The following is a 27,377-nucleotide window of genomic DNA, read 5'->3' on the forward strand; positions in this document are numbered from 1 at the left end:
TTATATACTAGTTCCAAGCATCAAATCCAGCTTGTCGAATCCAGCAGCTGTTATGAACTGCGTTGCTTTCATATTGTCGATATCCTTGCAAAGCAATGCCTGATGACAGTCGTAGGTTCGCGTAGGCGTGGATTTTATATCAAGCGCCTTGGGAACAAATAGCGTTGTAGCTCAACGTAGTAAAGGCATTCGTACCGTCGCATTTGTTTGATGGCTTGTCCATATCGGCTCTCAGTCAGGCAGGGAAGCAAGGGAGGATACAATACTAACCTTGGGCAAACAGATTCGAATAGTGGGTTTTCCTGAAGAGAACCAACCTCGATCGAGGCGTCGAATGCGTTAATGTTGTCGTATGTTAGATGAATTTCCTGGAGAGCATCCCTTACGGCACGAATTATCGTATTGAACAGAGTCTGAGCAGAAGGGCCATCAGTGTTGTTGATTTCACTCTGGCCCCGCAGTCCATTCTGCATTCCGCTTGAGTCGTTCATCATGAGGCCGTGGTATTCCAAACGAGGTACTAGTTAGTAGTTTGCCCTGCTAATTTCTCAAATAGGTAGACTTCGCGTCAGAAGTATTGGCGATCCATGCAAGCAGAACTGGCGAATGTGGAGAGATGATAGTTGAGACATGAACAGACGACGCCATACCCAGCTTTATTTGGCTTCTTGTTTTTGCATTAGAAAGGTGCAACTCTACATAAAGACGAGACGTAACTTACTTCTTTGAAGGAACAAACAAGACAAACATGAGGTCACCGTCCTTTTGGCAACTCCCACAACTTTTCACATTCAGGTAACTCCTGTTTGAAGATGCGTAAAAGGAGTACCTGGATGTCAATGTATATTCTTCACATATTTCCTCAACACAATCATATAGAAATAGTATTTTATTACTGGAATATACATCTATCTACTAGCTCTCATGCATAATCTCCCGTTCTCGAGAACACTTCTCCCCCAAACTCACCGAACATAATCTGGTGCCTGTTCGTTGTCAGAAGTACTAGTATCAAATCGCGATTCCCCCGGCAGCATCAGTGTTTCATCAGACAGCGCAGGTTCTAAATTCCCCAATTCTCCTTCGTTCGGCAATGGGACCTGCCCATGTCCCCTATAGATGATCTGAAGTGGTACTTCCAACTCCAAAGCCCTGTGGTAAACCCCTTCCATATGTAGGGCAATGCGAACGCTATACCGCCGGGATACCAGCGCCGAGCTAAAAGTGGGGACAGGACGTTTATCATCTGAATACGTGAAAACGAGCGTTACTTTCGTTTCCCAAGCCCGTCTTTCTTGAGCTGTCATTGTGCGGAAGCAATGGAAAAGGGAATTATCAGCAAACCATTTCATCTAACTGAAATTAGAGAATAATATAATAATTGTGATCCAAAGTTACCTGCGCACTGCGCCTGATGCTCCTCTTTCCATCTACTTCTTACCCACGGCGAAAATTTCATCTTCCGCGACTGCTCATGGATAATCTTCGTATCCTTCACCATAACCGTCGACGTCAATAGGTCTCGGGTTGCCGGCAATCGTCGCTGGGGCTCAACAGAGATGAACGTTGTCTGCTTCAACTTTAAAGAAACCACACCAAAAGCCGGAGTCGCCGGCGGCATGGAGCCACACGCGCTCCTTATCTCTCGCGACTCGCGAAATCTAAGCGTCAGATTGACGGTGGTCGATGCCCCGCTCTTTCCCCTACTCATCTCAAGCGGCGCCGGCTCCCTCGTTTCTACAGACAGTAAACCCCGCCGTCGAAAAAGCATCCCGGTCCTCAACACAGCTGATCGTGATAATATATAATCCCCGGGGAAATCGCTCGTACATGAGGGCGGCTGGGGCTCCTGCGTCGGAAACAGCATGACATGCCGGAACGTCGCCGTGGTCGGCCTGCCGTCGCACATGAGATAGGCATGCAGCGTATATGTGATCCTACAGTCGCCACGGAAGTTATTCCGTTCGATCGATAGGGGGGCGACGCTGCCGGCATCGATGCAGAGCGAAGGGGGGAGCGGGTGGACCATTTCTATGGCCGAAGCGCCGCCGCTTTTGGGGATGAGGATGTGGCTGGGGATGGTGAATTGGAACGGAAACCTTACTGTTCCTTGGTCATCCGGCTGGTGGTTTCTTCTCTGCAGCGAGGTTTGCATGTGGATGAGCTTTTATATATATATATATATATATAATATGCATGTGAGTATCAGTCCCTGTGGGCGTAATAGTTGTGTAAATTTGGAGGGGGCCCAGCGATTCGAGTTACCTTCTGTTTCATTTCCATGCGACTGGCCTGTGCGTATGCCATTGATGATGGGCCGAGAGAATTGCGTATCGTGCCTAGTTTTTTTCAAGCCGTATATCTTAACTCATACCGCCCAGGTCTGATGCCGCTGGAGAAAAGCCTAGGGTGCCGAGCGATGGCTGGAGGAGGCAGGCAAGGACGTATAACAAACCTTCCAGAATAACCCTCACGGAATCAAACCGTGCGCTGTTGCAGTTGTCAACGACCACGGTCCCTACCACACAACTGTCGTTGAGGAATATGGGCCGGTGGGAATTTCGGGACACTGATATTAATGTTTGTTAGCAGTGATTTTTTCGCCGCTTTTATTCCCACGAGGGAAAAACGCAAGGGTCTGAAGGGAGTTTCCTCTTTTTTTTTTCTTACTGTCAAGTTGTATGCTGACGCTGTTGCCCGTCATCGGAGATAGTTGAGTAATTTGGGAGGAATTTTCACCCCCTGTTTTGAGGAAGGAGTTGGGGTATTATTGGGAGAGTACACACTCTCAACAGCTATGAGGATAGGTACATGTACATGTACCTATAGCAGGGAGGCACTTATGTATTGCGAGTCGCAAGCTAAAGAGCTAGGTTTCTCACAGAAAGAGATGGGTATGTAGAGATATGTATGTGTATGTGTGTGTGTTGTGTGTGTTGTGTGTGTGTGTTAATCTATACATAGTAAGTATACTATCATTTCGCATTGGTGATTTAGTATTATTATTTCTTTTGTTTCATGGTAGATTTCGAAGCTCCGTAGCAGAGAGACCAGGGGAGGCAACAAGAAAAGCCAGGCGCCGTATGAGAGCATGGATATTTATATATCTAAATACATATATAGCTAAAAGTATAAAGCTACAAATCGGCACCAATAGCCGAATCCTCGACAACATTGCCAAAAAAAAAAAAAAGGCCAATTTGGAAATTATGGTTGTTTCTGTTTGTCCTGCTGACTACTACCCGTATGCTCAAGCTCAATTATCATGCCGTACTTATAGTACCTATATATGTACCGTGAACACAGCAAGGCGCATGGAGAAGGGAGGTACTAAGTAGCCATCCATTCTATCTCCTTTGTCTTTTGCCAACCAGCGCACTGCACCCATGCTGGGAGAAGGGACAACAAGCTGCTTGAGATACATGATGCTCAAACCAACTCATCCATACTGTAGGATCGGGAGTAGGAATAAAATCGATAGATACGTACCCTGCGTACAGCACATTAACACACAAAACAAGAACCCTGGAAAACTAGTCTGGTATTTCTTGCTATTCTCCCGTCATTATTGTATCATTCACATGTATAACCTGTACTCCGTAATTAAACGGTCACACTTCTCGGGTCTGGGTATTTTATCAAGGAAATCGAGGATCATCTGTCAAACCAATTATTTATCCGTTTGCACTGCGTCCATGCACACACGAAAGTTCCACTCGCTTCCTCCACTCCTACTCCTGGGAACCTTGTTTTTACCCAACTCCGGCTCCATTCCAACTCACTAGTATTCCCCCGTAGCGCAAATTCGCAATTGATCGGATTCTTTTTTGTCTTTGTGAGCGGAGAGTTTGAGAATAAGCAGCGTTAAATATGTTAGGTTTTATTTAGGCTCATGAAAACAACTCAATGGGTTCTGGATGCTGTCCCTTTCGCCACATGGAATCGACCTTCTAGACCTTGCAACAGGATGGGTTGAATCCATGCTTGAAAGGATCGAGAAAAATCGTTTCTGTTGCGATCCTGCTGATCTATCCTTGAAATAAAATGCCTCCGGCGTCGCCCAGTTTCGAACCCGCGATGTCACTGCCTCATTCGAAAACCACGCCAAAAACGCTGGAGCCTTTCAAAGGCATCGGTAAGGAAAATTTAAAAAAACTTGTAGCTTCTCTTTGATTGAGCGTGTCATCCTTAGTGCAGGGGCCATGCTAATCTTCTCTGTATCGTTTCTATATGACCAGATGCCCGAAGGCAGTGTATGCTCCTTCATTTGCAATTATATAGGCTGTTTTATTAGTCAGCCGCCGACTTGGGGGCGCTGTGGCAAACATTCCGAGAAGATCCGTGCGTTCTGGAATCTAACGAAGAAGAGTATAGCGTTGTATGACAAACCCCCAAGAACATCAGAACTTGAACTCTTCATCACTCATTCATCTTAAGAAGTGCCGGATTGAATTTTCCCTACCATGAATTTAAGACAAATCGAGAAAGTTGAATGGCACCAAAGACCGACCACCCAAGAGTGGCAAATGGCTTCATACTAGAATTTAGCTCCAGATTAGCGAGATAGTGTTGTTTGTTTCTCTACTATGACTTCTTCCCGCAGCACACAAACTTCACTGGAACCGAACCGAAAGCTGCCCGAATCTGGCCCGGCGTCTGGTTTGTTAAAGCATCGACCGAGATTCTAGATCCCTCGAGCCATAGAAATTCCGAATGGAACGGGTAGCCGTCGTCTTCATGTGCCACCCCCGACCCATCTCTTACGCAAGTTTTGCGCCTCTGGCATCACACCCAGGTAGAGCAAGCAACCTTCCCATTTTATCGTTTTCATAATTCCGGGTTCTGGTTGTTGAGGATGTAAATCAGATGGCTCTGGAAGACCGGAGCATACCCTTCGCACACACCCTTCAACATCCAATGGATTTTTTTGTTTTTTTATTCGATCCATGTGGGAGAATTGCATCTCCTTCATAGCATAACTTGCATATTTGTTTGCGGATCGACTAAACCCCATCCGCAGGCGGAAGGTAGCCAGGCTGTCTGGCATATGCCTTAGAGCGGCAGCACACTCCATCTGAATTTTAAAGCCTTTTCTTTTTTGATGTTGCGTCAGGATTTGACATTGCGAGCAAGCCTTTCCATACCAAAATCCTCCGCATTCAGCTACATGTATTATAAGAACAGATACTAGTCCTCCGTAAGGGATAGCCCACTAGATATGAGAAATTAGTAGAGGTAATATCCGTGATGAATATTGATTTGAATCAGTTCTCGCACGCCTGGAGAAGTTGATGCAGGATATCTAGATCGGGATGTGTGAATCTTAGGGCTTGGCATATTCGGTTCCTTGGCACCGCAGAAGCTTCAATTCTGTTTTTTCGCTGGTGGAGATATTGACGAAATACGAGTAGCTAGTTAAATAAAACAACCATTCAACGAACACACTCTTTCTCCTCTCCTAATTAATTTATCCTTTCCCAAATCCCATACGTATCTAGTACCCGATAATTTGCCTGCGAAACCGACAAAAACCCAAGCAATCGAAAATAACCACCCAAACACAATCGGAAAGCACAAAATGGCGCCTTCGGCCAAAAGGCGAAAACTGGCCGCCTCCCACCCTAACGCCGTGCAGGAGATCCTCTTCGATCCCCAGGCGCGGGCGGAGTTTCTGACAGGTTTTCACAAACGCAAGCTCGAGCGCGCTAAGCAGGCGCAGGAGAATGCGCAGAAGAGAGCAAAGGAGGAGAAGAAGGAACAGAGGCGGCGGGTTAGTAAAAAAAAAAAAAAAAAAAACCTTATTTCTCCTTCTCTTTGATAATGACTTTGTTTGAGAAGGGGGAGAGAGATTACGTTTGGTGATGGGGTGTATTAATTAAGTTTTGCGGAGAGAAATGAATAGATGCGAGACGAGCGCCGTGCGGAATTCGAACGGGCCCTCGCGGAGAACAGATCGTTGATGCGGGAGATAAGTCGGGCTGCCGCCGGGGAGAGTGGTTCTGATGAAGGCGGGGAGAGTAATGATAATATTATTATTGATGAGGAGTGGGGGGGAATAACCGAGCCGCCACCAGTGGATTATGAAGAGGAATATATCGACGAGGATAAATATACGACGGTGACGGTGGAAGAGTTGGATGCTTCTTCGCGGCAAGGGTTGAGGAGGAGGGTTGATATGGAGAGTAGCGACGAAGGAGAAAGTGGTGATGATGGGGAGACGAGGAATGAGGTAGAGGAGGGAGGGCGGGAGGATGGTGGGGATACATCGAGGGTGAAAAAACGAGTATGGACCAAGAACAAGAGCAAGAACACGAACAGAGGTGGTGATGGTGATAAGAATAATATATCAGATCGGCCGAAAAGTAATTCGAAGAAGAAGAAGAAGAAGCGGAGTTTCCGATACGAGAATAAAGCGGAGCGGAGGGTAGCGAAGCTGAGGGAGCGGGCTGGTGGGAAGAAGCGGGCGAGGGAGAGGAAAGCGGGGGCATAAATTCCCGAAGACATGTGCGAAGTATGTATTCTATTGAATTGTATTTAATGGAATAAAATAAGCTGATTGAAACTTTTATGAATGTGAGCGGATTTGACCCTTGCCATCTGAAGGGTTTATGGGCGGATGCGTTGGGCAAATGGCTACAACAACTTATCAAATCTCATTAAGGCTTTGTATATACCAGTCGGGAAAGTAAATCATGCTTGTAAAATTGGGGAATAAAATAGAGAACACAATACAGTAGCTTCAGCACCAGAACAGTGACACGTTCTTTGGAAGATTTCTTTCTTTTGACATTTTAAACCGCAAGCTGGAAGCACAAGATCGTAATCAAGGATGGAGAGAGCGACACAAGCGGAAATGAATTAGAAAGAAGAAACTTGATATGAATATATTCGTATACACCCCGCCCCCTCCCCCATCATCTACACATTGCCCATGAGAGTTTCCAGGTCCCGCAGCTCCTTCTGCAAATCCTCATACTTCTTCGACATCTGTTCATATTTAGCCTCCCATTGGTCACGGGAAGTCTCAAGCGCCTGGACCTTGCGCTCGTAATGTCCAGCCTTGACGTCAGTTTGGCGAAGCCTATTTGTCAATAGCAAGTGGTTGAGTCAATCAGTGCCTTATATCAACAGAATACATCTAGGAAATTCAAATGGAAAACGGGGGAAATAACCAATACGTACTTCTCATTCGTCTCACGAAGGGTCTTGTCAGTTTCCTCGGCCTCCTCCTCGAGGAGCTGCAGACGTCTTTGCAGAGACTCGTTCTGTGTACCGTGTTGAGCATTTTCGGAGGCCGATGCCTTGGCATCCTTCAGATCAGCCTCAAGCTTCTCGACATCGGCCTCCAGCAGCTGGTTCCGGTGAGTGAGAGATTTGATTTCTTGTTCCTTTGCCAGATTCTCCTGCTCGAGAGCCTTGACTTTGTTCTGTAGCTCCTCAACCTTGGCGTGGGCATCGTCGGCCTCCAGACGGAGGGTGTTCATTTTCTAAATTTCCCAATAGGGGAAAAAAGTAGACAAAGGTCAGCTTTAAAATACATCTATTTAAGTAATTTAATTGGGAGTGAGCGAATGCAATGGAAAGAACCGCACTCTCCCCACCCCTCCTTTTCTTCCCTTCAGAGATCCGATTGCTATAGGAGGTTTGAGTGGAAATGGAGGAAAGCTCTGGGGCCACCCGCTTCGATGTTACCCCGCGATAAACAGACAGGGAATACAGACCTCCTTGATTCTATCCATGTTGAAAGATGTTTGGTAGGGCGGTCGAGTTTTAAGTGAAGAGAGTGTAAACAAGAGAGTGCTCGGTCAACGAGGCAGACGAATAAAAGACGTGGTAGCTGGTTGGGTATAGAGAGCCACGAGAGACAGGAGGCAGAAACAAGAGACCAGAAGATACAAGACAAGATGAGGGATGTCCGACGATTATTTGTTGGGTGAGGGTCAGCAAGTTGCATGGGAAGGTTAGCGGGTCAAAGCAAGAGAGTTAGCGGCAGAGTTAGTTGACTAGCAAGTTAGCGTGCACGAATGATGGATTAGGTAATGTGTTATGTAAGAGACACGCGGTTTCCCTGCCAACAGAGAAGTCAAAAAACATTGACTGCTGAACCCGCCAGAAGGGAAGCCAGTCTCGTTGGAATCACAACTCTGTTGCGTCTACTCTTCAGACGTGATTCATTCAAGATATTGCTCCCTCACATCTGGTGGGAGAGTCCGCCTGTTGGAAGTGAAACACATCGCTCAACTCAAAATGCTGGCCGCAAGAGATCAAGAAAACCTTGTCCATGCTCATCAGACTGCTGCTGCTGCCAAACCCCTGAACCAGAGTACCAGACAGCTGCAGCCAAAGACACCCGGTAGCAGAGCACCGAAAACACCCTTCGGGCTATCCCTGAATGACGAGAATAATCCTCTGGTCTTTGGAGGGGGAAGGAAGACAGGAAAACCGAATAATGGACAGAACGAGAATATCCTGAAGTCAGGGCAGGATGCAATTGCTGGTGGGAATGCGTTCGTTACGCCTATGGGTGAGTTTTTCTTGCTATTCTCTGCGTTTCGATAGAGTGCAGCCGGATCTGACAGCCTCTTTTCTTTCTGGTATAGCCCCACGAAGTCGTGCTCCCTTAGGAGTGAAAACGACAAATGCGAAGGCGCAAGCTTTCCAAACCCCAGCACCCCGTTTGGGTACATCTAAACCAGTCAAGACCACAAAGCGACCTTCAGCGACTCGAAAATTGAAGCAGAGTACCCCTGAAGTGCTGCCAGGTCCGCCCAAAGTCGTTGCTGTAGAGGACGAAAAGGACGATGTTCCAGATATTGAATATATGCCCCCCAAACCAACACGTATGTTTATAAATACCCCCTCCGCCCCTCCCCTTCCAACAAATTTGATTACGATATCTCGTTTAACTTATTTGTGTTTAACAAAATTATTTCCAACAGCATTGCCAGACCCTCCTGAAGACATCCCTTACAACACAGACTTCCCACAATTCAAAGGCAAGAACCGTACACGCGGGTGGCATAAGTTATTCGTTGACGAGGAAGTCGGGGAAGATGGATTGACCAGGAAGCAGCGAGAAATCAAAGCAGAGCAGGAAGCCTCTGATAAGCGGATGGACGCTCTAATCCAGGAGCAAGTCGACAACATGGAACTGCTGGGGATCAATGTCCGCCAGTTCCCCGACGAGCCGTGTGCTGAAGAGGTGGCTGCAGAGATCATGAGGAAACGTGAGCAGAAACAACAACCAGCCAAAAGGGTCATCGTGGACCGATCCATTTCCACTGTCAGGTCGCGCAATGCCGCAAGGATGCTCTCTCACCAGTCACGGCCTACAGTTGCTCCACCTGTGCCAAAGCTGAAGCCGAAACCTAAACCCAAGGTCAGGTTCTCGTCGGGTTTCTCCCGTCCCAAAAAACCCCAGCAGCAGACACCATCGAATCCGTCGACTATGCGCCATGCAGCTGCCACAGCCAGTTCACGGACTACAGTTGGATATTCCAAGGGGCGAAGGTTATCGGCTAATTTGCGACAAAAAGCTGCTACCACTAATAAGAAACAGCAGCGGCAGAGTTCCATGAACCAGGAAGGCCCAGCCTCGAACAACCCGGCTGATATCCTCTCCCCAGAGAGATACATGGAGTTATATGGCAGCCCACCGTTTGGGAGCGAGATGTGGTCGCGGTGCAAGGCTGCAGGGTTATTTGATTCTGCGTTTGAGCGTGTGGAGAGCGAGGAGGAAATCCCACTATTCCCTATGGAGGATGAGGAGGCTGCGAATTTCCAGCTTACGCTGTGATGTGGATTTACTTACAACGGTCCTTTCTTATCTTCTCTCTCTTTAAACGAAGGCATTTAAACTAGGGGTTATTGGATGGGTCACTCCAAACGATCATAGGCGTCTGATGGGCATCTGGCGTTGCGGTTTTGTTGCTACTTGTCTCCCTTTCTGGTTGATTCCTACTATGCAGTAGCTACAGATGACCGTGCACTTTATAAACATTTGGCAACGGGGAAATGGCGTTTACTGGGAGCAACCGGTATTTTTCACCTGTGGTGTAGTTAATTGTAGGAAGTAATCCCCAGGAAGCACAGTTGGGGGTGCCTACGGTGGAGTTCAGTTGTGCTGGACGGCCTAGGTGGGGAATAGAATTAATAGCTAGGTTTGACTTGATTCTTCAGAAAGGAATTCAATACTGAATAAATAATAGAAGTGGGTGGGACTGGGACCCCTGAAGCATTCAATGTTACGTGACAGCTTTGCACTCATGCTGTGCTGTATAGTCTGGATCTGCAAGCTGCTTTATTTAGTTCAACAGACAGGAACCCTTCGGAACTGCTGCTACGAATAATAGTGGACTGCGGAGGTGGCGTAACTGACCGAGGTTGAGCACATAATACCTTTTAATAATGTTAATTTGTTTTCGGGTTGGTTTTGCAGTAATAAGAGAATCGTGATCGCAGAAGAAAGTCCGGGTCCTTAGACCTCAATTTTCGCAGTTTCGATTTGTTGAGGTCTTGTTCGGTTTATTAGCGTCTGCGCCCACTGCTGGCCAATCCAACATGCTGCCGAGCAGTGGACTCATTGACGACTTAATGATTAGTTCGTTTAACTATTTGTGGGTGTCTTTGTGTGCGTGGCTGTCCCTTGCTCCAACGTGTTTCCCAGGGAGCTTGCTCACCTTCCGGCCTCAACAAGAATATCCTCCTCTCCTCCGCCTCTTCTCTTCTCATCTCCCCTCCTCCCTCCTCCTCAATTCCCTCCCTACCGCCCGCCAGCCTAGCATATACCATCATGGCGAGAGCTCACTCCGAGTCCTCTGAGGACTTCGAGTTTATCGAGACTCCCGCTGCTGCATCCCAGCCTCCCTCGTCAGATAGCTGTGGTGTGCGGACCACGGCGGTGAGCTTTCAATTCTTATCCCCTACTTATTCCATGTCGAGTTTTCAATCAATTGGCTGTTTTACAATATATACTCATCAATTCTCCACATACAAATCTTCTGCTCCCTTCTGCTCTGCCAGCCCAGTGCTAATTCGAACTTTTGTAGTATCCTGCCATCAAAAATGCCCCCTTACCGGCTGACGCCGCCGGAAGCGACAGTTTCTCCAACATCCTCCTCATCTCTTTCCTTGTCCTCGTTCCAGCTTACTTCGCTCGCCAAATCGGCGGGGGGGTGTATACTACAATTTTCCTGGCGATCCTCACCACCATCCCGATCCTCATGGTCTTCTGGTCCGTAGCCTCCTCGATCTCGCCTCGCAAGAACGAAAAGGCCAAATATCCCGGACGCCCTGTCGAGCACTACTTGCATTTCCACAGCGAGCATGACCGTGCCAGATACCATGGCAAGAGCAAGATCCCCATGGAAACCTTCCATGAGATGTACTTTGACGGCGCTGTGGATTTCAAGGGCGATTGTCTTGAGGCCATGGAGTATCGTCATGATTGGGCTGCGTTCCGCTTTACGATGAGCTTGTATAAGTTTTTCTTGACAGGCATGATTCCGGAAGTTATTATGCATACTCGTAGCCAAGGTATTATTATTTCTTTATTTACTCTTGCCTATATTTTGTATATATCTACATCCACTAATACTCTACAGACGAGGAACAAGTCCGGGACCATTATGACCGTGGCGATGACTTCTATGGCTGGTTCCTTGGTCCTCGCATGATCTATACCAGCGGCATCATCAGCGATATCAACAGGGAAGAAACTCTCGAGGAATTGCAGGACAATAAACTTGCGGTCGTCTGCGAAAAGATCCAGGTCAAGCGTGGTGACAGAATGCTGGACCTAGGTTGCGGCTGGGGAACTCTCGCCAAATTCGCCAGCGTGCACTACGGCGCCCATGTCACCGGTATCACTCTAGGCCGCAACCAAACAAAATGGGGCAACAACGCACTACGCAACGCCGGCATCGAAGAATCCCAGAGCCGCATCGTCTGCTCCGACTACCGTGACTGCCCGGTCGTACCCGGCGGCTACAATCAGATCACCTGTCTCGAGATGGCGGAACATGTCGGCGTACGCCACCTTGCCTCTTTCTTCTCGCAGGTACATGACATGTTGAATGATGACGGTGTCTTCTTCTTGCAAATTGCCGGACTGCGCAAGGCGTGGCAGTATGAGGATCTTATTTGGGGCTTGTTCATGAACAAGTACATATTCCCCGGCGCTGATGCCAGCACGCCCCTTGGCTTTGTCATTGATCGACTTGAAGGCGCTGGCTTCGAGATTAAGGGCGTCGACACCGTTGGCGTGCACTATTCCGCGACACTGTGGCGGTGGTATCGGAACTGGATTGCTAATAAGGAGAAGGTGGAAGCCAAGTATGGCAAGAGGTGGTATAGGGTATGTTCTCATTCCACGCTTCCCTAATAGTCCGGTCTTATATGTACAAAGGCTAACAAACAACCCTTTCCCCTCCGTATAGATCTGGGAATTCTTCCTCGCCTACTCCGTCATCATCTCGCGCCAGGGCAGCGCTACCTGCTGGCAAATCGTAGCAGTGAAGAACATCAACTCCACACACCGCATCGAGGGCGTCCCGTCGCAGTTTGGCCTGGCCGGTGCTCGCGAGGCTAGCATGAAGAATGTTGGCAATGGATCTCTGCCGTCAGCTCACATTCCTACTATTGCGTGAGCAAGAGGTTCTTTTCTATAGATTTTTTGATTTTTGAGTTATGGTGGGATGAGGGTTGGTCTGTTATGGCTGTCCGTGTGTGTCAGGATAGGTAGAAATAGCTAAATGGGGTAAATGGGGTAAGAGGGAAAGAGGAGAGTGATGTATAATGGTAGGGGGTTGATTACGTCCCGGAGAAGGAATTCGAGAAAGACAAGGGGAATCTGAGGAAGGAGAAGTGCACGTTAATGCACTGCACAGGAAACCGAAAAATGGAGCATGAGGTAAGGCAAGGCAAGGAATGTATATCATTTTGTATGTTCATTAAAGTTACCCTAGGCACATGGGTTGAAATTTCTTTTTCTTCTCCCTTTTTCCCACTATACCTTGAATACTATGATTTCTTTAAAGTTGATTGCAGTTGATATAAACTATACAAGCAAGTTCGCGACTCCAGCCTTGAGGAGAAAAGGAGTGCGCATGCTTGTTTGCTATTTTGTGTATGAGAGAAAAAATATGGTATTAATTTTGGACTTTTATAATAAATCTGTAAAAGGGGAATAACAAACTTCTTGAGAGTGCGGACTTGATGCCAAGACCGCCATGTCGTCAACTCGGGCCCAAGCCGCTTTCCAACAAACCTTGGAAGCTTCAAGCTCCAACATCCTTTGTATGCATTCTATACATAGTGCACACATAATACACGCCAGCAGGTCCCCACGAACTACACCATCCAGTTGTCTTGCCTTTAGCAGCAACCATGTGGATCAACGGGCTGGGGCTCTTTGCTCTCGTATCGGTAGCACTACCAGCCGTCGACGCCTTCAAAGACACATCGCCTTTCTTCTTCTTCTCTACACATGAGTGAGTTTTGCCAAACCAAACACATATATACCATCTATCCTATATGCCCGCGCATTATCATCCCATCCCCCCAGGCCCCTTCTGCCTTGAACGAAAGCCACTGACAATTAACCACCATAATCTCCAATATACAGAACTCCCTTTGTCTCGCGCCAGCTCGAATCCGCACATACGCTCTCCTCCTCCCTTTCATCTTCCCTCAAATCTTGTTCTGCAGCCGCCTACATCCTTATCTCCCAGCCGGGCGTGCACGTGCGCGATTACAGCACGGGCTATGCCGCGCCGCAGCTGCGGCGTCGGGTGCTGAAGCTGGATGGGGAGGTGAAGGGGAGTTTTGCGGTTAGTGAAGTTGTGGGGAGGGTGGATGTGGATGAGTTACAAGGGATTTTGGAAGAGGGGTGTGGGGTGGAGGCTGATAGGATTGATGGGTCGGGTGAGTTTTATTTTCAATTCTATTTGCGTTTTTATCATTTCATGGCTATATACTTGGGGAAAAAGCGGGGAAGTTGCTAACAATTTGATGCCGACTGGGCGTTGTCTAGGAGAAGCTGGTATCGCACCGCAGGCATACACGAAGACGCCGCTAGTTGTCAGGGTTGATTTTGCCGGCGTAGCCACGGACTTGAATAGGTCGGAGCAACTTGTCAAGAATGGTGGGTACACCAAAAAACGAAACAAGAAGAAGAAAATGGTGTACAGGCCCTGCGCTGTGCGCTTCTAGGAATGTATTAGCTGAGTGAACAAAACCGTCCGTTAGATAAATTCCTTAATGCCCTCATCGACCGTCTTCCGTCCCGCGATTACACTGTGCTCTATACCACGACCCCCAGAGAGGCTACTCCGGCAGGTATCCAAATAGAGGAGGAACCAGCTTTATATGAAACGATGGACGAAGATATCTTTCAGAACCCGCTACAGATGAACATGAAACGGGACAACAGGGCACATTCGCTTTTGCGCCGTGATGGGAATGGCGAGGCCGAAGGCGATAGCAAGGATGACATCGACGAGCAATTGAGGAATCTGCCTTTGTTCGAGAAGTATCAGTTTCTTAGTCCAGGTTCGTCTTCCTTCTGAAGTTTCCCCTTTCTTGGTGCCAGCCTCCCGCGGTATTGATATTATCTCTGTGTTCCTATCCATGGTAAGGACATACATAACCCACTGACACATCATATTATTATTTTTTTGTCATCTTCGCAGGAATATTCATGGGCCTGATGATTAGCTTGTTAATCGTCGTGATCATATATTTTGGCATTTCAGCCATGCTAAGCTTGAAGGTGTCCTATGTTGCGTTTGAGAAAGATAATGGCCCTGCGGCGGTGAAGAAGTAGCAATAAAAGTGCTTCCTTTTAATTGTATTTTCATAAGCCTCTTTCGAAATGGAGAGGTATCTGGTGTTGTGTTGGTTTTTTTTTTTTTTTTTTTTTTTCCTTCACATACATGTCTTTCGCATTCTTTGCCTTTTTATTGGGTTTGAACTTATGACAGCTCGGGATTGTCTGTTTGACTTGTCCATTTTTGATATTGAATATGTTTGTTTTCGTCTACTGATGTTCCCTTTTCTTTATACACTTTCTTGATGTCAACGGGTTTCTTTCTTTCTTTTTTCCTTTTTTTTTTTTTTTTTTTTTTTTTTTTTTTTTTTGGCACAACAGAGACATGAATTTCTCCTTGCACAAATACACAAGTCAACAACAATGGGCTATAGACGTCTGCACTACACCCAATGATACTTCTATGCGTTGCACCTTTTTTTCCTTGTCTTTATCGGCTCTGGGGAGGGAGAAGAAGTGGAAAGGCGGTGGTATAAAATATCCCGTTTTGAGAAACTTTAGATCGGTGGGAGAATTTTCTGGCGAATTTTCACCACACAGGTCCTTTGCTGTATAGAGCGGAGAGCAAGAGATGGAAGTTACTGAAGGACATATGATACACTCTGCTTGTACGGTACACACTGGGCTCCTGGGCTCTCTGGGCATGACAGAGTTTTTGAGATATCAATGCTCAGGACGGGATGGGCACTGGAGACCGCAAGATGATAAAAAGGAAAGGGTATCCGCCGCATCACCGTATATTATCCCTCTGTAAACATCCCGGGTATGCGTTTGGCTGGATTTTTTTCAAGATACCATCATAATGTGCCTAATAAACTGACTTTGCCTCTGTTTCAGACAAGAAACAAAACCACGTGCTGATATCTATTTTCGGCTGCGATCAGGGGAAGTTCTTGGCATCCATTCCTCTTCTAGCAGAGTGCTCCACTTTTATCCTGCTGGCAGCCAATTGCAGGCCGCCAATCCAATCCCAGTAGTACGACGACGTCCAGCCCTTGAGCCTCATCAAAGCATCTTCCAACATCCTCACAATATCCGGAGCTCGCTGCGCCCTCTTCTGTTTTGCCTGTGTTCGCTCGTTATTTCAGTGTCTTTCTTACGCAAAACTGCGTCTTCTCCTCTGCTCTCTGTGGATCTGCTATCGCCCTGTGTTTCATTTTGCTTTTCCCCCGACTTCTCCCTTCATTCGAACAACGATTCGTCGCAGACTCGGGTTTGCTCCGTCAACCCCCCCGCCCTCCCCAGGAAAATACCCCTCCTGCCGACGACAGTACTTCTGTAAATAGGATAGAAGCACCTATCTGCTACTTTCGATATCAATTAGGGCCTTCGATACGCCCATCGGACTGCTAAACTCACTGCTCGAACTCAAGGGTACCGTATCTTGGGGGGAATCTGGTATCACTGTTAATATCACCCAAAAGATCCTGTCTTTACTGGCTGACACCTTTCCCGAGTCTCATCGACTATGAGGCGATCGCGGAGGTTGGCGTCGAAGTCGTTCCTTTTCTTTGTACTGTTTCTATGCCTGGTAGTTCTGGTTGGCAAAGTGGGAGCGCAAGGCCCTGATGATAAGGAAGATAAACCAAGCCGAACAAATAGCCCGGAACCTCCTCCCAAAACGACTGATAACCCCAGACCAACGACCACCGCCCCTCAAAGTACTGATGAAGCCAAGCCACCAACGACTCAGCTGCCAACCGAAACTGACCAGCCGAGTGATGAAGTCCTCCCACCTCTCACAACAACGGACCCGTCTACTACCACGACCAACGGCGACTTGCCTTCAATAACCAATGACTCTCCTTTCAGTCTTCCTCCCCTTTTCAAAATACCCACCCCACAAGTGCCTCCAGCGGCCGGAGCCCCATACCTCGAAGTCTCAAGCCTACCAGAGGGCACCATCTTCATTGCAGTAGGCGCCGCCCTGGGCCTTTTCGGCCTGATAGTATTCCTCTGGAGAGTGCTGGTAGCTTGGTCAATCAACCGTTCCGTCCGTCGTGCAGCAACTCGTCCCGAGCAGTCAGATTCAACCCCCGCTCTCCTTAACAAGCGGAAATCCGGCGTCTACCCGCAACTTGCGCCCGGTTCATCCATGTCGATGGAGAAAATGGGCGGCAGTGGCGCACGCCTTTCCGGATTACCACCGCGGAACCACACACCAAACTCGAGTCTCTTTTTCTCCCCGACTGCCGGCGCGGGTATGCATACGAGCGGGAACAGGGGCTCCGGCTACCTCCCCGCCGGATACTATGCTGCGGGAGCTGCCTCCGGCCCTGGCCAATCGATAGGTCTCTCGCCGCTAGGCCCACAGACGCAGGGCTACACCCGCACGAGATCTGCGAGTGGTATAACTCCGCCTGGTTCGCCAAGTCTGGCCCCGACAAGTCGTGGTGGAGGTTACGAGCAAGGCTATCCTTCGACCAGTAGTGTGAATCTATCCGTTGCGCCGCAGGGGCGGGCGCCAAGTGCGTATCTAGAAGATTTGTTTGAGAACCACAACCCTCCCGGTCGATGATATTGGGTTTACGTCAATTGTTTTCCTTTTCTCATATTCTGTTTTCTTGCTTCTGACGTTTCAAGATGATATAAAGTTATTTTTCCCTTCTCCTTCTACTTCTTCTTTTCGACATTAGTCTCCATGCCATGTCATTATTCTTTTTGGCTATACAAGTAGATAATTCAAGGTCTTTTCCTTTTCCTAGTTCGAGGGAGAACCATTCTTCCTTCCTTTCCTCCCCTTTTCCCTGACATAAGAGTCTCCCTTCTTGCCCCATTCCTATATTTTCTGGGTGTTTCCTTGATTTAATAATCCCGCTATGCTTTTGGATCTCATTTCGTGTTCCTAGCCACGACTCATCTAGGAAGATCCGTCATATCTCTTTGTTCCTAACTACTCTTCAATAGCTTGACTACCTGTACAATAATAAAGCTATATCTCCTGATTTGAACCGTTTTCGCTGTTCGTCCAGTCGTATCCACAATAGTTGTTGATGAGCCTTTTAAATCTTAAAGCGGGGTTTCTTCTCTTGGACGCGATCTGAACTTTTTTCGACGAGGTTGTACTTTATGTCGCCATGGACCAACCTCGTGCATACTCACTAGTTTAATCAAGATTGGCATAGAAAAAAAAAAGAAAAAAAAAGAAAACTATCGAGCTACAATGTATTTGATGATATAAATTATATAAGTGGATGTATACATAACAAAAAAGTGGAACAGGAAAGATCGATGTAATGTTCATGTACATGGTAATATATAGATAGATATAGGCTCTTTCTTCTTGAAAAACCAAATGTCGATGACGCCAAAGAGAAATATAAATCGGCGCGAGTTGATGACAGCACTTCCATACAGTCCCGCTCGGCATATCTGTTGTCTAATCCTCGTCTATCTTGCCGTTAAATTCGCCTAGGAGTATATCATCCGGTGCAGGGCCACGGTTATTCCGGACTAAATTTATCGCCAATAAAACCCTCGTTAGTAACAACTCAGTTCACACACACACACATATATATATAATATATATTGAACAGGTTCAAAGCAGGGATGTCATGGTACTCACCCCACTCCGTTTCAACTCGAAAAAATATCCAGATCCACCGCCTAACAACTTCAAGAAGCATGAGCACAAAAACGCCGCCTTCTAAATCATTCACCCAGTCCAAACGCGTAGAAAGCCGAGAAATCCATGTGAATCGTAAAATTAGGTCAATGATAATAGCTGAATAATACATTTCGTTGGCGTAGAAATACCGATGTCGTCGCAGGCCGAAGGGGTACTCCGGGTCGTTGGGGTGATTCAGCGCGGAAAATAAGGTGAGATCCCAATCTTTGGCGACATCCCAGTAGAATGCGAATAGTGAGTTAATGAGTGCAGAAAGAACCCTGCATGAGGTTAGTAGAGGGTTAGCAAAAGCGGCAGCGCCCTGATCCCAGTTCAGAAACATACCATAATCGATACAGGTTTTCTGCGGAAATGGTGTAAGAATTCGGGTCATGATTGCGCTGCAAGGTAGTTAATAAAATTACAGGGAAAGCGCTCGCATATTTGAGCGCGTTCGCAAGATGTTGTCCGCCCCAGCCATCGATGTTTCGGTTTCCCTTCCGCACCCGGCCAAATTCAATGAGGCACTGCCTGAGCCGAATTGCGCTGGGTATACAAATAAGTAGAGGAACGGCAATTTGGCCACCGCATTCCCTATTCGGAATACTGGTGCTGGATGCTTCCGATGAGAAGAACATGCAGGTGCTAACGAAAAGGTCTCCAAGTATTTTGGAATAACTAGTCAGAACATCCGCAAGTATTATGTCACCGAATTTCCCATCTTGGGTTTCTGCAAGGCCGCCAACGCTAACCCGTTTCAGTGCAACAGCGAACCTGTGTCGTCCATTGCGGGATAGCTTGTGAAGCGGGAAGATAAGGAGGACGAAGAACAGGAAGAGGTACGATTGCGGAATTATTTCCCACTCGACAACTCGTTGCGCGGACCCATGAGTCACAAACCAGAAAATCAGGAGGGATATCGCAAGAGGGATAGAGAGCAAAGTCGCAAGGTGATATGTGGAGCGATAGACGGGCACCTGGTGAATGGACGATCGAGACGGGTATCGAATCAAGGCCGGGACATCCTGAATCATATGTTAGTCGGGAACCATCCTCTTATATAACTATTTCTTCCCCATTCCAATCGGGGGCATACATACGATTTTAACGGCTGATAAGTAATGGAGGTTCAGCCCCCACCCCCAAACACCTAGGGCTGAGTTATTAGAAGTTGCTATGGAAGATGTTTTTCTCGGTGGATATATATATAGAAAGCATACCTGCAACGAGTACTATGGCTACTCGATAAGGCAGAGGGAAAAAGAGACTGAACCGGCTTAAGTGATCCAAGCTGCGGTTCACATCATGTTCTGGGTCCATATTCCATCGCAAATGAATATATGTAGCGGACAATCGATTGGGAAGGTATTAGAACCGAGGATGGGTAACGGCCGGGAGTAAGAGGATAAGCGGGCAAATAAGCGACTCGAGTGAGTTACTATCCGGTGTTAGATAGCTTGTACCATTTGCAGAAGGGAGAGAAAATCACAGAGTGTCCTCCACGGTTTTGCAGCATAGAAGTTGACTCGGCAAACCTGTTGATACAAGATTCCGGACGATGAAAACCTGATGATTATGTCATGTCCTTCCAAGGCTGCGACTGAGCGAATCCCGTGACTCTCACTCAGCCATCCAAGTATGTCCAAGCAAGTCATGCTCGTTGCGCCGGCCGATTGACTGCGGGAATACAGGCACATAACTCGCGGATTGGGTGTCATTGATATTAACGCTACTTGCTATACTATTTGTTTTAAATATCTGTTCATATCTGTGCAAGATCTATCCCGCAGGATGGACGCAGATCCAGCTCTTCCTAAACCATCAGCTAGCCCCGTCTCGCATTTCTTTCCATGGGCCACATCCCCGGACGTCATACGCAGCCACGAAAAAGATGCGTACATTTCTGGCATCCTTTCAGTGCAAGCCCACACAATAATTCGCGCTCTCCGCGGTGCAAGATTCGCCCATTCTCATACCGACACAATCAAAAATCTTACTGACCTGCTCTACTTCTCCGTCACAACACTTGTCGGAAACAGAACACTAGGCGAAGAGTATTGCGACGTGGTACAACTAGAAGATGACTCACTACGATTACCATCGCTGGTACGACGGGTCGGATATATCCTCAGCAGCATTTTAATACCATGGACATTACAACGGCTGCTTCCCGCGTTACGACAAAAGATGCGGGCGAAACTCCAACGCAGCGTTGCCCGACTGCAGGCAAAAGCTGCATTACTATCCTTAAAACAGAAAACACCCTCCAAGCCGACCCTCACACTGCGCCTCCAAAATTATGTCCTGGACCATCTTGATTCCCTTACCTCCCTCTCCCCAATCTTCGCCCTGAATCTGGCCGCCTTCTATTTCTCTGGAGCATATTACCACATATCCAAACGCATCTGGGGCCTTCGATATGTTTTCACAAAGCGAATCGAAGACAATGAAGCTAGAATCGGATATGAGGTGTTAGGCGTGTTACTCGTTCTTCAAATCGCTGTGCAGGGCATACTGCATGTCAAAAATACCATCTCTTCCTTCACCGCTGAAACAGCGGAGGGTCAGCAGCAACAAGAAGGCTCCGACCACCAAAAAACCGCTCTAAAGTCAATATATACCCCACCGTCCATACAGTCACTGCCCGCAAGCGAAGCGCGATATGATTTAGCAAATCCTACCAACGCATCTCTCGCCTGGGTACCTCCCAGTCAGCAACGGAAATGCACCCTGTGTTTGGAGCTGTATAAAGACCCGAGTGCGACAACGTGCGGACATATCTTTTGCTGGACGTGTATACGGGACTGGGTGCGGGAGAAACCCGAGTGCCCGCTATGTCGGCAGGAGGCGTTGGGTTCGAAAATTTTGCCCTTGAGAGGCTGAGGCGCTCCTTTTATATAAAGATGTGAGAGCGGAAGATAATTAATTGTCTCTTATAGCATATATGTACTGTACATCTACTTATACAATTGTCGATACCAATAGAATATAAATTGCACATTTCATTGTGCATGTGTATACTTTCGCGCATTCCAACTATAGATTTGTACGGGTGTGGCAGGATATGTCTATTGGACCAATGTCAACGATTTCTAATAAAACAGGATGTCAATCATCTAAACCATCCAAATGATTCCCAAAAGAAAACCTAGGAAATAAACAAATCGCAAAACCAGCAAAACACGAAATGTATTGGCTGGAGGATTGGCTAAGAGTAAAATAAACGCTAGGCACCGATGGCGAGCGCAACCATGCATGAGTTTAACATGAACAAGTTAAAAAATGCAATATACACAGAAATCTAAAATAGGATGTTGAAATGTCTTGGTGAGGGTGTGTTGATATCATTGCATTTTACGGGGAGTATGGAAGCCTCGTAGGATAGCGGCTTAGCGTCCGCATCGACTATTTCGAGGAGCATGGGGATAATTGGGGTATTTGGGTAGGATCATGCGTTCAATTTGTTATTTCCATCCTAGCTGGCTGGGAAGGTGGAAAACGTCGATTTTTGAAATGATTATAGGCGCCTTCAAACGGAGCAGCGACCGCAAATGTAACTCGATCGGTGGCCAACGGCATTGTATTTCGGAATCATCAATCAGCACAGGGGGGAAGCAACAAGATTGCTATATACACCTAGATGGTTTTATATCACTCAGTTGTCTGAGAATGACGTTTTAATTTCACTCTCACACGGATCGGGGGGCTTCTTCATTTTGCGTTAAACTGCTTTTTGGATGAATTTTCGCAATAGAGTCTGGGGTAGTATAGACGATGACTGGGTTGACCGGCCTCGGTGGAACAGGCGTCAACTGGAGCCTTTTGGCTTCTAAGACATGGAAAAGCTGCAAGGCGGCGTATGGATCTGTTGCAACATCTGAAATGGTGGGTTAGAGACCGGCGAGATAAAATGGCAGACGAGCGAGTTAGCGAAATCAACTTACATTGTACTTGACGGTAATTGAGCTTTTTCGACCAGCCACCACATCTGATTTCAGGATCCTTGTCAAGTGGCAAGCCTAAATGCTCTTCCACCTGCTGAGCGAGATTCACTAATCTCTTGTCGATCAATTTTGGGTTTAGGTGGTGCTTCACTACTTTGTGCAAGCGACTGACTTCGCAAATGTTATCTGTCCGAATGCCCAAATATTTATACAGGCGTGTACAGTCTGCCCTGATAGCGACGCCAACCTTGACTATATCGGGAGATTCTAGTATTCTCTTAAGAGTAGGAGACAGAAGGTGCTGTAGTGAATTTGCAGGATTAAATAAAGCCAGGTGAAATATGGCGATTCGCTCCTTGCTCGCAAGTTGTATCACAGAAACATTATCCACAAGTGAATCTTGAGCAGAGGCTTGGGCTTTCCATTCAACATCAAGGCCGACAATAGTTTCGGACAAAAAAAGCTTTGCTACTCGTTCCATAGTTTGAAGGGAAGTGCAATAGTGAACAGTGATTTCTTTGCCATCCGGAGTTTTATTAAGATTATAGCTCCAGTACTTTGACGGAGACGGATCAGCTTGACCGTTGGATGTCTGTGTGGAGGAGCCAGAAACGCCAACTGCAGTTTTGGTATGATATTTGGAAAATGGTACACGGTTAAAGAGTCCGCTTAGCCATTGTGAAGGCTTTTTTTTGGAGGTAGTAATGGTTTGTTCCCTGACCAGTGATGACGTTGTCTCAGCCACCAAGGGCTCAATTTCACTTACCGTACCTGCCTTTGGCCTGATGACAGATTCGGATTTCCTCTTCGCTGGCTGTGATGCTGATAGTTTTGGACTGGTGTCATGGCTGTTGGATTTTACCTTAGTCGGCTTTGATGGCGGCGGAGGAGGTTTTGAACGAATGCCAGAACGTCTTAGTCCTTTGGTTTTGTTCAGCCTCGACGGTAGAGATCGAGGTGCAGTTGGCGTAGTGGATCTTGAGCCAGTAGACAGTTGCCCCTATCCCATACTCCATGCTGGATACGAAGCCAACGATTACTGTCCGTAACTTTTCGAGATGTATCTACATCGGAGTTTCCTAGACTAAAGTTATTCCCCGGTCCAGTGATTCTTTCCAGTCCCAAAGCCCAGTTACGAAGTTTTTCCATATCAGTTTGATTTGGAAAGACAACAGACGGCCTTGCATTGACGTTTAAATCAAGCCGGGAGAGCCTTTCTTCGGTTTGGAGGCGAAGGAAATTAAGCTCAATAAACGCTTCAAGTTCCACGATGAATTCATCCATCCATAAAATGGGAAATTCCCTATACCATTTCCAGAGAGAGTCTTCAAGTTTTATCGGTATTCTGTGACCTGCCCGTTTCCCAATGTCTAGGATATTGAGAACATCACTCAAAGCACCCCTGATTGAAAGTATGAGGGCCCGTGAGGTAATGAAAGGGGAAATAACCTCCCACTGCTTCCAGTAAATACTGGATGTTGGTTGTCTAGAATAGAAAAGGTAAAGGGCGTAAGAATAGAATGGGCCGAAATCTTGACATAAGTCATTCTTCGCTGAAGCATGTACCGCCAGGCTGTTCTCCAGCATCGTGACTAGTTGTTGGTTGTGCGCGTGTTGACTGCGCTTTCGCGGCCTGGATAGAAGTCCCCCGATCATGTTGTTGATTTCATCGATCGTGTCACCAATTGTGTTGCGGTATTGAATAAAAGCATCACTCATGGAAGTGGACAAAACCTCGAAATTCCAGGCGTTAGGAACAGTAGCGTGCTCAGAGAGGTATAATCCGGTGCCCAAGTACTTCCGCCACATGTGGCCTGCCAAAGAGATAATTCTCTTATCCATACCCAATAACCTATCATATTTGCGAAAATTTGATTGCATTGTTCGAGGCAACCGTGGCAATTCTCCTAGATATTTAAGATAAAAAGAAATATCTCTCAGCTCCTTCGAATTGACCTTAGAAAGCCAGCTTTGGGAATCAAGATAGGCTCGCCGCCGTTTGCGAACTGACACTTCGATTGAATTCCAAAAGCGAGTCAACTCACGCACCCTGGTAACATAAATACCATCATGATATAACCTTTTCAATACAGTATCGAAAAAACTGGTCACTGCTATGTCATGTATGACGATATTATATCTGATATCGACAAAGCGACTCTGGAGCTTCCGCACACGCTTTATAAGTCGCTTGATGTCCCGTTGGCGATCGACCAGCTCGACCTCCCGTTCTTCAATTGGTTCGAGCTTCAGCATATCCGCGGAAGCAGACATATCGATTTCAAGATCGGCTGGTGATGGAGTGAACGTCGGGATTTCTAGTGGCTGGGAATCCTGGGCTGCTGCTGCAGCTGCCGCGATCTGTGCGTCCAGCAATTGTAGACGCTCGCTGTAGGCTTCGTCGAATTCTATCTGATCCCATAACGTGCCGATAGCCGGGCCCAGAAGTTCTGGACTCAAAGCCTGGGTTTTGCGATGCTGGAGAATTCGCTCTTCCAAGGGCGGTTCATCTTGCAGGTCGGGGACGGCGATTGCAGGAGTAAGAGTTTGCGCCAATATAGCACGCGGATCCTGGGGTGTACGTACCCGGCTTGTCGGTTTTACAATGGCTGGTGTTTGCGGAGTCCGCGCCCCGAACAAGGGTTTGGGTGCGAGAGGCTTGAGATTCGAAGGGGGTTTGGGCTTCGGCGCAGCATAATTGGAAGGGGTGTCAGAAAAAGCCCTCCAAGGCGTGTACATCAGCCGTGCTCCGTGCCATGGAGAAGACGTTCGGGGCTTTCGATCTCTTGATATGATGTAAGTGACATTGGTGGAATAGCAATAATTGCGACTTCACATAAAAATAGAAAAAATAAAAAATATTAGCTCGCTTCACTTGCAGAGCTTGCGAGAGCGGGATTCTCACCATCCGCTATGCAAATGTAAACATAGGGTGTTATATCTGGACTTGGATATGCGATTCACTTCGGGCTGAACACGCCAGCCTACACACGTTGCCGAAGAGCAGCATTCTCTCAGTCCATGTGGAAACATCATCAAAACGATGGAGGACGCATCATAGATAACAACGTATGGGGCAAATTAGTCAATGGAAGCCGTGAGTGATACTCCTTCCGCCATCGAAACGGCGCCAAACACAGAGAACTCTGCGGAATAAACTGAACCTGTCGCGTTGTCATGGGTTTATTTTTTGATTTTTTGATTTTTTGATTTTTTTGATTTTTTTTTTTTTTTTGATTTCTTTTGCGAGTTGAAGATACGCTATCCCCAAAGCGATTAGGGTTGTAATATAAAATACTAGGCCTGAAAGGGTTTGCATCATGTGATCTGATGCTATCTTCCCGAGGTCGTTACCCAGACAGAGTTGGAAAGTCGCAAGAAGCGCTGCCAAAAGGAAGTATATGCAAGTGATTCGGTTTCCATGTTGAAGCACCTCTTGCCTTGATCTATTCGACTAAATCTGCGATTCAATCGGAGTTAGGAAGTGTTTTAATTACTGGTTATCAAGACCGAGAGACGAACTTTCGTCACGATGGCTTCCCAACTGCTCCCTTTAGGTAAAAGCGTGAACAGCTCTGTTAAATGTGTCCGTAAACTCTGTGATTTCTGTGTCCTAATCTCTGTGTATTGCAGAGTTGATTGATAAATGTGTTGGTTCGAAAATCTGGGTTGTCATGAAAGGCGATAAAGGTGAGGAGGAGTTGGGTTCAGATATTTCCCCTTTTCTTTCCTCTCTAACATCTAATTCAGAGTTCTCCGGCACCCTACTCGGCTTCGATGACTACGTCAGTACGTTAAATATCCCTGCTCTGTTTTGATTGATGAATTGGTCGTGGGGCCGTCTGGCTAACTCCTAACCTCAGATATGGTTCTAGAAGATGTCACAGAATTGTATGTGGACTACCTCCTATGTTGGACTATTCAAGTACGGCATTGGCTGATGTGCTGCCCGCTGTCATATTTTGATGGTGTCATAGTGATTATACAGGTTCTCAGACCAAGCTATCAAAGATACTCCTGAATGGAAATAATATATGCATGGTGAGTAGAATACAGGGTCTGATGTAACGTCCTTTTTGATGACTTTTTTTGTGCTACATTGTGGACCTTTCGGCTTCAATAATGGCAACTGATTGAAGCGAACAGTTGATCCCTGGTGGTGAAGGCCCCGTTGCTACCGACCCATAGAGAAAATTGGCGATTGTAGGCCTCCGCGATGGCTTGCTCTTTGCATGAGCATTAAACTGCGTATGGCATTCTTGCATAGTTGTATTAGCTCATGCATAGCCACGAAACTTGACATTTAACTGAATTTTCACGTTGTTGCCCGCGTGCCCTTCTTCTGGGCCCGGGGCGAGAAGCCAACAGTTGAATCCACGGAGTAACAGCTCCCTCACTTGAGGCTTTTAACTTACTTTTCCTTCTTCTTCTTCTTCTTCTTCTTCTTCTTCTTCTTCTTCTTCTTCTTCTTCTTCTTCTTTCTTCTATCGTTTCTACTTGATTTTGCTGGCGTTTGAGAGATTTCAGGATAAAACAGTCATGTTAAATGATATACGCCTTTTAGTATCGATATCACAATGAATTCAACCCCGTCGGGGAGACAAATATTGCCGGCTCCATTTCCTCTATAAAGTCGTCTTTCATTTTCCCACTCCCTTTCCCGTTGCTGTTATGTTCTAACGCTTCTGGGTTTGAAAGACACTCACATCTATACCTCGATGTAAAAGGAAGGGATATAGCCTAGCTTACTTGCTGTGGAGGGCTGCCTTGATTTACTGACGCACTCAGGACTAATTACAGCGGATGGAGTCGTTGATCTTTAAGAAATCACCACCCACTACACTACTGCAAAAGCCTTCTACAATAATCCGATTCCTTCTTTTTTTATTATTTTTTTTTTTTATTTTCTTGTCTTTGTTAAGATTTTAGATTCATTGATCGCTGGGATTTATTCCCCATGATTTTACGCCACGGCTATACGCCGGAGTTCCGCCACATA

At 46.9% G+C, this 27,377-nt stretch overlaps 12 protein-coding genes across 12 annotated transcripts; 7 read left to right on the forward strand and 5 right to left on the reverse strand.

Annotated features, from left to right (window-relative positions):
* HCAG_06372 (predicted protein) lies at positions 1-1,621 on the reverse strand (the record flags this gene model as incomplete). Its single annotated transcript, XM_001538717.1, has 6 exons — positions 1-99; positions 318-520; positions 651-667; positions 722-829; positions 970-1,352; positions 1,442-1,621. 6 exons carry the CDS (start codon positions 1,619-1,621, stop codon positions 1-3), a joined length of 990 nt encoding a protein of 329 aa, XP_001538767.1.
* A 1,662-nt stretch (positions 1,622-3,283) lies between these two features.
* On the reverse strand, positions 3,284-3,424 carry HCAG_06373 (predicted protein; the record flags this gene model as incomplete). The annotated part of the gene is made up of 1 exon (XM_001538718.1): positions 3,284-3,424. One exon carries the CDS (start codon positions 3,422-3,424, stop codon positions 3,284-3,286), a length of 141 nt encoding a protein of 46 aa, XP_001538768.1.
* A 2,154-nt stretch (positions 3,425-5,578) lies between these two features.
* Positions 5,579-6,490, forward strand: HCAG_06374 (predicted protein; the record flags this gene model as incomplete). Its single annotated transcript, XM_001538719.1, has 2 exons — positions 5,579-5,770; positions 5,903-6,490. The coding sequence occupies 2 exons, from the start codon at positions 5,579-5,581 to the stop codon at positions 6,488-6,490; spliced, it is 780 nt and encodes a 259-aa protein (XP_001538769.1).
* A 428-nt stretch (positions 6,491-6,918) lies between these two features.
* HCAG_06375 (conserved hypothetical protein) lies at positions 6,919-7,739 on the reverse strand (the record flags this gene model as incomplete). Its single annotated transcript, XM_001538720.1, has 3 exons — positions 6,919-7,081; positions 7,183-7,487; positions 7,722-7,739. The coding sequence occupies 3 exons, from the start codon at positions 7,737-7,739 to the stop codon at positions 6,919-6,921; spliced, it is 486 nt and encodes a 161-aa protein (XP_001538770.1).
* A 508-nt stretch (positions 7,740-8,247) lies between these two features.
* Positions 8,248-9,796, forward strand: HCAG_06376 (predicted protein; the record flags this gene model as incomplete). Its single annotated transcript, XM_001538721.1, has 3 exons — positions 8,248-8,524; positions 8,601-8,840; positions 8,940-9,796. The coding sequence occupies 3 exons, from the start codon at positions 8,248-8,250 to the stop codon at positions 9,794-9,796; spliced, it is 1,374 nt and encodes a 457-aa protein (XP_001538771.1).
* Positions 9,797-10,792: 996 nt separating this feature from the next.
* HCAG_06377 (hypothetical protein) lies at positions 10,793-12,647 on the forward strand (the record flags this gene model as incomplete). The annotated part of the gene is made up of 4 exons (XM_001538722.1): positions 10,793-10,900; positions 11,049-11,535; positions 11,604-12,355; positions 12,438-12,647. The coding sequence occupies 4 exons, from the start codon at positions 10,793-10,795 to the stop codon at positions 12,645-12,647; spliced, it is 1,557 nt and encodes a 518-aa protein (XP_001538772.1).
* Positions 12,648-13,386: 739 nt separating this feature from the next.
* On the forward strand, positions 13,387-14,824 carry HCAG_06378 (predicted protein; the record flags this gene model as incomplete). Its single annotated transcript, XM_001538723.1, has 5 exons — positions 13,387-13,490; positions 13,625-13,923; positions 14,033-14,143; positions 14,248-14,550; positions 14,691-14,824. 5 exons carry the CDS (start codon positions 13,387-13,389, stop codon positions 14,822-14,824), a joined length of 951 nt encoding a protein of 316 aa, XP_001538773.1.
* A 1,471-nt stretch (positions 14,825-16,295) lies between these two features.
* On the forward strand, positions 16,296-17,345 carry HCAG_06379 (predicted protein; the record flags this gene model as incomplete). Its single annotated transcript, XM_001538724.1, has 1 exon — positions 16,296-17,345. The coding sequence occupies one exon, from the start codon at positions 16,296-16,298 to the stop codon at positions 17,343-17,345; it is 1,050 nt and encodes a 349-aa protein (XP_001538774.1).
* An 861-nt stretch (positions 17,346-18,206) lies between these two features.
* HCAG_06380 (conserved hypothetical protein) lies at positions 18,207-19,468 on the reverse strand (the record flags this gene model as incomplete). The annotated part of the gene is made up of 3 exons (XM_001538725.1): positions 18,207-18,280; positions 18,393-18,715; positions 18,780-19,468. The coding sequence occupies 3 exons, from the start codon at positions 19,466-19,468 to the stop codon at positions 18,207-18,209; spliced, it is 1,086 nt and encodes a 361-aa protein (XP_001538775.1).
* A 757-nt stretch (positions 19,469-20,225) lies between these two features.
* HCAG_06381 (conserved hypothetical protein) lies at positions 20,226-21,317 on the forward strand (the record flags this gene model as incomplete). The annotated part of the gene is made up of 2 exons (XM_001538726.1): positions 20,226-20,540; positions 20,691-21,317. 2 exons carry the CDS (start codon positions 20,226-20,228, stop codon positions 21,315-21,317), a joined length of 942 nt encoding a protein of 313 aa, XP_001538776.1.
* Positions 21,318-22,123: 806 nt separating this feature from the next.
* On the reverse strand, positions 22,124-25,388 carry HCAG_06382 (predicted protein; the record flags this gene model as incomplete). The annotated part of the gene is made up of 6 exons (XM_001538727.1): positions 22,124-22,311; positions 22,379-22,996; positions 23,145-23,214; positions 23,390-24,285; positions 24,424-25,060; positions 25,371-25,388. The coding sequence occupies 6 exons, from the start codon at positions 25,386-25,388 to the stop codon at positions 22,124-22,126; spliced, it is 2,427 nt and encodes an 808-aa protein (XP_001538777.1).
* A 522-nt stretch (positions 25,389-25,910) lies between these two features.
* HCAG_06383 (predicted protein) lies at positions 25,911-26,566 on the forward strand (the record flags this gene model as incomplete). The annotated part of the gene is made up of 5 exons (XM_001538728.1): positions 25,911-25,935; positions 26,012-26,167; positions 26,242-26,269; positions 26,356-26,419; positions 26,525-26,566. The coding sequence occupies 5 exons, from the start codon at positions 25,911-25,913 to the stop codon at positions 26,564-26,566; spliced, it is 315 nt and encodes a 104-aa protein (XP_001538778.1).
* Between the last annotated feature and the right edge of the window lie 811 nt (positions 26,567-27,377).

Source organism: Histoplasma capsulatum, genomic scaffold (genome assembly GCF_000149585.1).
Source record: "Histoplasma capsulatum NAm1 scaffold_6 genomic scaffold, whole genome shotgun sequence".
Classification (NCBI taxonomy): domain Eukaryota; kingdom Fungi; phylum Ascomycota; class Eurotiomycetes; order Onygenales; family Ajellomycetaceae; genus Histoplasma; species Histoplasma mississippiense.